The sequence below is a fragment of the Seriola lalandi genome, unplaced genomic scaffold (assembly GCF_002814215.2).
Source record: "Seriola lalandi dorsalis isolate HSWRI2012SDOR001 ecotype SW California unplaced genomic scaffold, Sedor1 jcf7180002054518, whole genome shotgun sequence".
NCBI lineage: Eukaryota > Metazoa > Chordata > Actinopteri > Carangiformes > Carangidae > Seriola > Seriola lalandi.
Genome location: NW_019525071.1, coordinates 217,400 through 228,184, shown reverse-complemented (window position 1 = coordinate 228,184; position 10,785 = coordinate 217,400). Strand labels below are relative to the sequence as shown.

The 10,785-nt window shown below is 43.4% G+C and overlaps 1 protein-coding gene across 3 annotated transcripts; it reads left to right on the top strand.

Moving 5' to 3' along the window:
* Nucleotides 1–141: 141 nt before the first annotated feature.
* Nucleotides 142–9,591, top strand: LOC111660404 (zinc finger protein Aiolos-like). 3 transcript variants are annotated; one of them, XM_087175924.1, is made up of 8 exons: nt 142–436; nt 1,301–1,369; nt 1,707–1,814; nt 3,837–4,175; nt 5,526–5,693; nt 6,082–6,198; nt 7,021–7,134; nt 8,455–9,591. In XM_087175924.1, exons 2-8 carry the CDS (start codon nt 1,318–1,320, stop codon nt 9,093–9,095), a joined length of 1,539 nt encoding a protein of 512 aa, XP_087032050.1. In that variant the 5' UTR covers nt 142–436; nt 1,301–1,317; the 3' UTR covers nt 9,096–9,591. The 3 variants fall into 3 exon arrangements, with proteins under 3 accessions (XP_087032050.1, XP_087032048.1, XP_087032049.1); XM_087175922.1 differs by having other exon boundaries at nt 143–436; nt 3,837–4,253; XM_087175923.1 differs by having other exon boundaries at nt 144–436; nt 3,837–4,253; nt 7,024–7,134.
* Nucleotides 9,592–10,785: the final 1,194 nt, after the last annotated feature.

The following is a 10,785-nucleotide window of genomic DNA, read 5'->3' as shown; positions in this document are numbered from 1 at the left end:
GGTGGGGGGGGGGTCGGTTGATGTAAAGTAGCGTTATAGTTTGGCCACAAGATGGAGTAATAGCTCCTTAAATGGAAAGAGGTCAGGAAGCGTGTAAGCAGCCGGAGCTGATATCAAACCATCATGACCATAATCAGTTCTTTGTTTCACTCATAAACTTGTGACAGACTCCGCGGGTTTAGTATTGGAAGGTTTACTCTGTGATCATGAAAATGGAAAGGACTACTCCAGATCACCGGTGTTGCTCCTCTGCTGTGTGAACATGCTTTGGTCTTTGTTGCTCAATCTTCAAAATGAGTTCCTGTTCCTTTAAGGGATCTCCAAAATTTACCGTAGTGACGTTGCATATATTCCATATTCAGAGAAAGTCCAGTGGCGGAGTGTGGAATCTCCTACTACGAGACTGGTTCTCCTCCGGGTGCTGAGCAACAAGCAGGTACGATCATTTCATCACTACTCAAACTGACTGTTAACTTCCAGCAAAAACTAAAACCCCAAAAAGTACCTGAACTAATGTGTAGACGTCGCTTCTCAATTTCATTTTGATCGTGTGAGAAAGTTTGTTGTTGTGTTTTTTTGTCATCACTAAATGTAAAGTAAGAGTATTTACTGCTCTCTGAATGATGAAAACTTTTCTAAGTAACTTAACTTTAGTTTTATACTTTTTATTGCAGTTACACTTGCAACAGAATTGTTAAAAGTGTTCACACTTTTGCTAAAGTTTCATCAGATCAAACAAAACTAATACAGAGCTTGTAAACCGGGTTTTAAAAAGTGCACAGTTGTGTATTTTATTTCCTAATTCATTTTCAAACTGTGGCTTCAAGTATTGGAGCCACACTGGCTGTGGCGTGGATAGCGTTCGCATTCGCTCCTGTGTACAGACCTGGCAGGAAATACATGTGCAGTGAACAGCATCTCTTTCTCATAAGGCTAAATGTAGTGACAGGGTCGAGCAATCAACCGTGAGCCTTTACCCACTTTTTTTTTCTTTTTTTTTTTCTTTTTTTTTTCTGTAAATTTCTTTTTATGTTGTCCAACCAACAGGAACAGTGAGATGCAAGTGTTGGTTCTATTTCTTAACATGCTTTGTAGAAATAGTAAGGGAAGCTGTTAATAGTTAGAAGAACATCAGAGAAGTTATATTAGTCTCAGTGTATCAAACAGAATGTCACATCATGATGTACACAAGAAACCCGCCTTTTTCATAGTGTTAAAATGCTCAGTATTCTCTGTATAAACACCATAAGAGGGAATCTAGCTTGACTCAGTTATCAAATATTTTAATTTCTGTCCACAGAACTTTCTTTTTTCATCATGAACACAGACAAACATCCTGAATTTACCTCCCCAGAGGGAGACGGGATGGGTGAGTATCTGATTCCTTGTCTATAGTGTAAGAGTGTACGTGATCAGGCTGCACACATTTCTCCACAGCTGCCACCATCCTGCCTGAGCGCACATGACTTCAGAGTATTGAAAGCTGAAGGCGTATATGTGGAGGAATTTGTGCAGGCTACAGTTGATAACAGGCTAGACATAGACCAGGTTGTTAATGTCTCAGTAACGGTGTTCCAGAACGTTCAATGTTCATACAAATTATTTTAATGTGCCATTATTGTAGCAGATAACTGTTGTGTATTGGTTTGAAGTTCTCTTGATGACACACAAAATATTTACACAAGCACAATGTGTCACCTTTTCAGAGGTTTGCAGTGATGCTGCAGATGTGAAGTCACAGGAGGAAGAAGAAGAGAGGGAGGATAGCTCAATCAGCGAGAATGGAGTGCAGTGTGAAGGTGTGACAGATCCACGTACGTGTACCCACACACACACATACACATGCGCTGACATTTTTCCATTACGCTTTGCATTTTAGCCATCTCGCTCAAACATGGCACTTAAGCATGGTACGATTACGCTTTTGTCCACAGACATTAGGAAAAAGTGTGAAGGACGCTGCTACTGAACCTGCGATTTACTACAGCAAAGACTGCTGTTGGAAAAACACGTTGTCTAGTAAAGGAACAAAGTTTTTAGGAGTAGGAAGGGTTTCAAAGGTATCATACACTGAAGTTTGGTAGGTTTTTTTTCAACCCGTAAATGAGGAGTAGGGTTTTATTCTTTGAATTCAATTGAACATTAAAAAAATAAAATAAAATAGAAAGGATGCTAGTTTTTTATTCAACAGCAATTAAATATTATCAATCAGATGGACAGTAGCTTGAAGTTAGAGCCATCTGTGTGTCATCCAGCTGATTAGACAGAAAAAAGTCATGTGGGTCTTGCGTGCTCTTGTTGAGTCTAGTTGTGCTGAAGGTGCCTTTAATGTGTCTGGTGGTCATCACAGTGTTTCATTCAGTGCAAAGTGATTTGCAAATGATTCTCAGTGTTTGATATAATCTGCTTTCTTCACTGTTTGGGTGGAGTTAGCGCGTCAGTGTTTATGCCAGCTTTTCACTCCTTTCTGCAGTGTCACACACCGTGTGATAAAACTTATATCTTGATTGACAAATATAAGGGGCATGTCTTCATAGAAACTCTGCATTGTAACCTTACATCAAGGAGGATGATTTTGCACATTTCTAAACTGTGACCACCTTGTTTCATACAGGGTATCTGAAGAGTGGAAATTATTTCACTCAGCCTTGTGGTCTTTGTCACGTAAAAACAAAAAAAACATGGTGTTACAGAGAGCTCTCCTATATATTTCTGACTGCCACCCATCTGCCCCGCTGGGTGCACTTCCTAAAGCCTTGCTCTGCGCCTGATGCACAGCCTGCGGTTCACTGCTCTGAGACACTGGACTCTATATCGGGCCTCTCGGAGCTCTGTGTGTGCAAAGTTTCCATAGCACCTCTGAGCGCTCTCCACAATACAAGGCGCTGCTCTTCAGCTCATCATCAGTCACCGCCAAGACCACAGTGTGGTTTCTGGATGGAACTGAATACGCTTAGGGGGTTGGTTGACACTTAGCAAGAGGCTAGGTGAGAGGTCCTGCAAACCAGATCTCGGGACGCTGCATGGCAACCGATGTGGTGTTGAGAAATAGACATACAGATGAGCAGATCCTGGATGGTGTGGAAGTTTGACCTACAGTAGGTACAGACTCGTGGCTCGGAAAAAAAACTACAGGAGAAACTTGCGTGCAGTAGAAATGAACTAGAAGTGGTGCTCTGCTGATGCAGATCAGCCTCTGTGACAGAAGCGATAAACAATCAGTCTGAAATCTCTTTTTTAAAGCAGAGGAGGAATTGGGGTTGTCTGCCTGAGACGCCTGCTGTCTCTCTCTCTGCCCTGGTTCTAGTTTCTGTGTATTCAGAGGAAATGCCTTCCCCTTATCTTGAGCACACATCTTCTGAATCTTTTTGTGACACTATGCATTGGCCCAAATTAAGCTACCCACACTTTGGAGATGTACTAGTACTAATACCAAACTATCAACTATAAATATAAATGTAGAAGTGAAGATGTGACCGTCTTTCACATTCTGGTTGGAGTGGAGTCTCGTCAGGCTTTTAAGCCCCTTATTTGGAAGTGAGAGTGTCAAGTCAAGTCAAGTTAAATTTTTTGTATTTAACCCAAATCACAAATTTGCCTCAAGGGCCTTGATAATCTGTGCAGCATTACGACACAATCTGTCCTTAAACCCTCGAATGGGAAGGAAAAACTCCCCCAAAAAACAGGAAAAACTGCTAAGCTGTTGTCTATACACTATACATCACTCCATATGTTTTGTCTGTAAATCACTGCTTGTTGCTGACATGTTTCAGTCACTTCATGTGTGTATAGATCAAATATATCCTTGACTTCTCCTTTGCTTCCTCCCTGCTTAGGTGTGATAAAAACTGAGGCTGAGGAAATGGAAGATAATGAGCAGTTTCTCAAGATTGAAAAAGAAAGAGAAATTGTTACAAAAGAGGAAGCAGAGGGGGGCAGTGAGGACGGGATGGAGGAAGGCTTTGATGAGGAGAGGACAGAGGAGGACGATGATGAGGAGAGGGACGGGGAAGGGGATGAAGAAGGAGATACCCTGAATGAGCCGCAGGACCTGTCGCTGGTGGACTACTCGCGTTACGACAGTGCAGCCCTACCAGACGCCCACGCAGCAGCAGCGGCGGCTGCAGAGGGGACGTGTGCGCCTGGAGCAATGGCGCCCCGCATCCAGACGACAGGCAAGCTCAGCTGTGACATCTGTGGCCTGTCCTGCGTCAGCATCAACGTACTGCTGGTGCACAAACGCAGCCACACGGGTAAACACAGGAACACAGCCCAAACACCTGACCTCAAATACAACAGTTGTGCAATGATCACACTGTTGATAGCTTTTGGAGATAGTGCCTTGTATTGACAGGGTCAAGATGTTTGATTGAGAAACTCTATGATTAGGAACAAGCGGGTCTGCATCATACGTGACGCAGATGTTCTAACCAGTGCTACATCTACAGCAAGAGGTTGTGAAATATCCTCTATTGTTGTTCAGATATAAAGCACATCCAATAACTTTGTGATTACTGTGATAGCTTTGATTGCAGTAACAGATATGTAAATACATCATAGTACTTTTGTAGTCATTATATTGAGCTGATATATTGACCTAAAATCAAGAGCTTAGAGCAGGTTAACAGTGTGGAAAGTGATGTTTGTCTCGTGCACATGAAGCACGCATTCTCTGTTGTAGGCTACATCTGCCCTCATCATAAATGAACAGAAAATGAAGTTACAATACAAAAACTGTCAAAGAATTAAAGTCACGAGTTCTGCATTTAAAGTGAGGGACCTTTAACACATGATGGTCTCTCTTACACTGTCATTCCTTCCATTGAGCTACAGTGTGACTAAGAAAGTAACAAAGCAGACTTTAAGAAATGAAGATATTCAGATTATATTACTTGCTATGATAAGCATGACCATTCACACAGCAGCGTGAGTGCATTACTGACTTTAATGGCTTATCTGGTCCGTCATGTTGAAGTCAAGATGACGAGCTGTGTGGGATTGGTTTTAGTAGTAAAACATGCTGAAGAGTGGGGCTAAATTTTAGAATATGAAACTTGTGGGACTGTGTTTTCAACATGGGAAGTCAACTCAAGATGCTTGGTATTTGTGTGGTTTGCCTCGTGAGAACATTGTTTCTATATTTCTGACAATTAAAGTGGATGTTGTCTTGTTCCCTTTTCAAAGATGGTGAATGATTCTGTTTTTTGCAATTCACTTTGATAGCGGGAACAAGAAAAAGAGTTGGTAATTCAAGTAAAGCATAAAAAACTCTTTCTTTTCAAAAATTTCAATAGCTATCTCAAAGTTTCACCACGTCAGTGTGTTGTCCAGCAGTAATTTACACTTCAACACATTATCTCAACAAAGTAAATTTGCAACAACTGATAATTTACAATGATCGAACTGACGTGAAATCAAAATGGGTTGTGTGATCAATGAGTGATAAAGCAAATGTCATGTTAAAATGTGAGATGTGCAGGATTGTTTTCATGGTGTGTGTGTGTTTTTTGTTTTTTTTCTCTCAGGCGAGAGGCCATTCCACTGCAGTCAGTGCGGGGCCTCTTTCACCCAGAAGGGAAACCTGCTTCGCCACATCAAACTGCACTCTGGGGAGAAGCCTTTCAAATGCCCCATGTGCAGCTACGCCTGCCGGCGACGTGACGCGCTGAGCGGGCACCTGCGCACCCATTCTGGTACCAGTCAGCCACATATGCGCTCATTCACTCACACGTGAGGCTGATACTGTATGCACCTGTGTACAGTGTTGGTTTGTTTCTCACTCCTTTTGAATCTCTGAACACATGAGGCCTGCTGAGCTGGCATGGCTTTTCCAGTAACACCCTGCCATACACTTTAATACGGTTACACACATTACATATGACATCTTACTCATTCACCTCTGGAAACTTACTCATTCACTTTCAGTTCACGTGTTTTACCTGCAGACACACGCTGCACAGGCTCTAATATGCACATCATCAGTTTTGTATGAAACCACGTAGTTAAGGAAATAATACTTGCTGTACCATTTAGATGTTGTCAATGTTTCACGTCTTGATTAACTGAAACTCCTGCTAACAGTAGAGAAACCCTTCAAGTGCAACCACTGCAGTCGCAGCTACAAGCAGCGAAGCTCCCTTGAAGAGCACAGAGAGAGGTGCCATGTGTACATTCAGAGCAAAGGTCCCGCTGAGAGAGGTGAGCAGCCATCACACACACTCACTGCTGCTTTTTGACATGAAACACACAGACCACTTCAAAACCAAGGCGCAGTCCACACATGCAGATATAGCTGTTAATTTAAGCAGATCACTGCACAGTTTACATTAACACATTTGTGCATATGCAACAGGTGCACAATTAAAGCTGCTGTTGCTAACAGACCCTGTTTTTTATAGCCTCATTAAATCAATGAGCTTATGGCTGTTACCCCATCATTACAACTAAATAGGTTATGGCTGCTGTGGTGTGGAGTCACAGCACTGTGAAGACCACGTCTCATATCTGTAGCAGTAAAGGGGAAGCCAATATGTAGGGCAAATGGTTCAGCCCAGCCACCCAACACACACACACACACACCCTCTATGTCTAACCTACCCCCCAAAGACGAAAGGTGCCTTAAGTTATTGGCAGGACAGTTGCACGGTTGCATGACACAGACAATGCTCTGCTTCTGTGGTCACCAAATGTCGTAAGCTTATGCCTGATAGTGCTGTAGTGGTGAGGAAGTACATCCTCATCCTGTGGTCTCCTCTCCTACACTGGTGAAGTAAAAAAGCACCAGGAAGTGAGGTCAAAGGAGCTTCTGATCTCAAATTAATATCTCGTTCCTCCCAGTGTATCTCTGCTTTGAGCAGCTGGGGTGTTTTGCAACAGTTTTTTTTTCCACATTACAACCTCAAAGGCTTTGACAGGTGGACAGCTGTTGCTCAGTGCACTCCTCTACTCATGACACTGCCTGGTTGAAAAGAGATCTGCATTTCTTTCGTTCACTTACTCTCTCACTCTCTTGCTGTTAAGCAGAGGACAGCCACACATCTAGGACTCAGATGGGCACTGAGCGCGCTCTGCTGCTCGACCGGCTCGCCAGCAACGTAGCCAAACGGAAGAGTTCAATGCCACAGAAGTTCACGGGTAAGAGCAGCTAAACTCACATCCAGCACACACGGGGTGAGCAGAAGCACTGACCTCAAGCGGATCAAAGAGAGTTGTGTTGTAATTTTAAAGCAGCTTACAGTATTACTCTGCCTGCATTTTTTTTATTTGATTGATAGGTCTACTTAAATGCTATTTTTATGTTAATACTGTCCACCTGTTTCCTTACATCTGTATTTAAAAAAAATGTACATACCATTTGTGCTTTTTGCTGGCATTTTTGCTTTATGAAAGAGAATTCATGTTTTGCAGATTATTTCAATTTGTCTGTCTGAGCTACTTGTTGTCTGTTTGTCTCTGCTGGCATCCATCTCTTGTCAAACAGGAATTGAGGGCAGACCACCTGCCTCATACCTGCACACACCACAGGGTGGTCTCCAATGTCCTAAATTCTCTGCCAGAATTATGTCATAGGTGGGTATTTATAAACATGCATGGTTAAATAAATGGATACATGAAAAGGAGAGAGAAACATGCACTTCGAAACTTCTCAGTTTTATTACTCACTTTGTATGTTTTGATTCACACTCAGATAATTTGCCTGCGTGATAAATGATCATAAGATATCAGTTTCAGTAAATGGCTGACATGGCACAGCGATTTCCCAAACTTTATGGGCGTTCACACACAGCACAACGATTTTCAATAGTTGGTTCTCATCTTTCTGGTTAAGCCCAAACTAACTTTGGGTTGTAGTTTCGCAATCAAGCCTCAAGCTGCAAATGAGGGTGTATGGGCAAAAAAAACCCTCCTACGTCTCTCTATCGGGTTAACAATTGAAGTGAAATCTTTCAATATGACAACCACAGGGGAAAAAGAAGTAATTTCTGCAACCGCAGAGAGCGAGAGAGAGAGAGAGAAAAAGAGAGAGAGAGAACAGGCGGGAGCGAGAAACGTGAGCAGGTGTCTGTCTGTCTATACTTTGTGCAGCTGCACTGAGGCCTTCGTCTGCGTCGGCTGCTTCCTCTCAGCCCTCTGTCCTCCAAGTTCAGCTGCTGGCTCAGGATGCTCTGATGCTTTACGGCTTCTTTTTTCCTGTGAACCTGGTGTGTTCCAGTTCATGGTGTGGGGTTTCCTTTTTGCTGCCCTGGCGGCTGCGCATTTTTCGTCATTGACCCCTTAGAGACCTCTAAAGGTCTCTGTAAGATTTTCTTCCATCTTTAAGCAATAACTGCTTTAACTGTTGCCTGATGTAACTCTGTGTTGCCTGTGCTATTTCTCTGGCCATGCTGTTGGAGGAAGTCTGTGAAACCTCCTGCTGAGTCTTCAGTGCTCTTTCTTCTCATGTTACTGGTCTAGGCGACAACGGCGTCTGCCTGGACCTGAGCTTTAACAGGGAGCTGGTCCACCGAACTGATGTCAAGGACCCTCCACCGGGCTCCCCAGGGCCAGATGGCCACCACCAGCAACAACCAATCCTCACAGGCCTAGAGAGCGACCCAACTCCCTCCCACAGGCCCTACCCCATCTCGTTAAGTCGCAACGACATCAACCCTATGGGCCTCACCAACGGCCATAAGATGGGCATGTCACTCCTGGGCCTTCCTCACTCCGCCCAGCCACCACTCGGCATGGACTCGTTCCACACTGACAGCTCCCAGATGTCCCAGCCCGTCATGTACAGCTTAGGGCACCTGCTGGGGGGGCTGAACCACCAGAACGGCATCCCTCACCCACATGCCCAGCCCATCCCTTTGTCGCCACTGGAGGCTTTGCGAGTGGTGCGGTCTGACGGGGAGGCAGGAACGCTGCCTGGGGCAGTTTACCCCTGCAGCCACTGCAGGGTGATTTTTCTGGACTATGTCATGTTCACTATCCACATGGGTTGCCACGGCTTCCGCGACCCGCTCGAGTGCAACGTGTGTGGCCACCGCAGCCGGGACCGTTACGAGTTCTCTTCCCACATAGCCCGAGGCGAGCACCGCCTAGAATTGAAGTAGCTTTCATTCATGCTGATGTTAATGCTTACATACACACACATATGCTCAGACAGATAACACTGTAAGAGCACACACACACAGCTTTACTCATATAAGTAGCTGGTAGTATCAGAAATGAAAGCATGAAGTAGCAGCTCTCTCTCTGTGTCTTCTGTGTGTGTCTGAGTGTGTGTATGTGTATATGTGGAAGATAGAGAGCTTAAGTCGTTATAGGAGTGTGACGGGTGTCAGAGTGTTCTTAGTCATACTGTACCTCATCTGAAAAGATGGCCTGTAAAATGTTTATGCGGGAGTAATTCTACTTCCTTTTCAAACATACATTTGTGCTTGATTTCCCTGCTGAAGCCGCTGTTTATATTTTATAGCAATATGCCAAATAGTCATTTAAATGTTCACCGAAGTAGCACAAATGAGTGCATTTATTGTATCTGCTGTTGGTTTTCCTGCTGTCTGTGTAAAGGTGTAAAAATAAAAAGAGAACTTCTTTTTTCCTTCATCGCACGTCGACCTGCACCATGTTGACAGAAGTGTCTCTGAAAAACACACTTGCCAATTCAAGACTGCAGAAAAAAAAATCCTATTATCTAGAAGGTCACATGTCTTCTTTTAGGCTGTGGTTTTGAGAGCGCAGTTGACGGCTTCAAAGGACACTTTGCTCTACACTATGTGTTGGTTTCTCACTCCTGAATATTATATGCATTTAGCGCTCCCAATTGTTAGCAATGGCTCACAGCTTTGAGATGTTTTTTGTCACACTAGATAGTGGTTGTATATATAGGAACGTACAAAGTTCAAAACTACATTATGTCTAAGAAGGACAGAGGTAATGAGGATATAAATCAAACTGAAGGTAGGTCTAAATGAAATATAAGGTGCTGTCGATCACCTAAAAATGTATTTAAGTGACAGCAGGTTAAAGCTGTTCATGACCGACTATTCCCCTGCAGTATCTAAGTATTGGTATGCTCTGAAAATGATCAAACGAGGGGAAAATGTCAAATGACTCTTCTGTTGATTATGGGAATGTCTCCTAATTTCATCACAGGATTTAGATCTAACTGTTTCGTCCCCATACGCTGAGGAAATACATGTCAGTGGATCATAAATGTCTCTTCAGACCAGCATCCATCTGCTGGGGGCAGATGGTACTGCATGACAGTGAGGTAATCTTGATGTGTTTCCCTTGTGCGTTGTCGCTCCAGAGCAGTGGCTCACAGAGTTGATTCTTTGACCAATTAGGGGTCTCAAGCTAAATAGAAGAAAAGAATAGCGTCATATCATTATCATGTTTTTAACTAGAAGAAAGCTCAATTGGAGAATGTGTCAAAATGATTTTAATCAATAGTTTCACCATCCCACTTAGCTTTCACCTCACCCACAGATTGGATAGTAATACATGTTGTCTGCCAGTAAAACTCCACATATGGGAATTTCTGCGTAAGGGTAAAATTTAGGTAAAAACTGAGGTTTTGTGGGAATTTTTGATGTGACAAACTTTAGGAGCCTATGCTGACAGTGCAGTGTCAGGGAAATTTTGGTGAATACATGGGCTCTGACTGACTAGTTCTTTTGTTGATGCATCAAGCTGTGTGTGTGTGTGTGTGTGCGTGCGTGCATGTCAGTTGGATGCACTTCGCCCACATGTCAGTACAGGGACTTGGTCATGCTTTGCTGCCTTCAAACCAGAACA

Excerpts from the sequence above, each read along its gene's own strand:
- LOC111660404 (XM_087175922.1), top strand. The coding sequence starts at position 1,318 with ATGAACACAGACAAACATCCTGAATTTACCTCCCCAGAGGGAGACGGG. Across the intron at positions 1,370-1,706 it reads CCCAGAGGGAGACGGGATGG|AGGTTTGCAGTGATGCTGCA; the intron begins GTGAGTATCTGA and ends TCACCTTTTCAG. Across the intron at positions 5,694-6,081 it reads GCACCTGCGCACCCATTCTG|TAGAGAAACCCTTCAAGTGC; the intron begins GTACCAGTCAGC and ends TCCTGCTAACAG.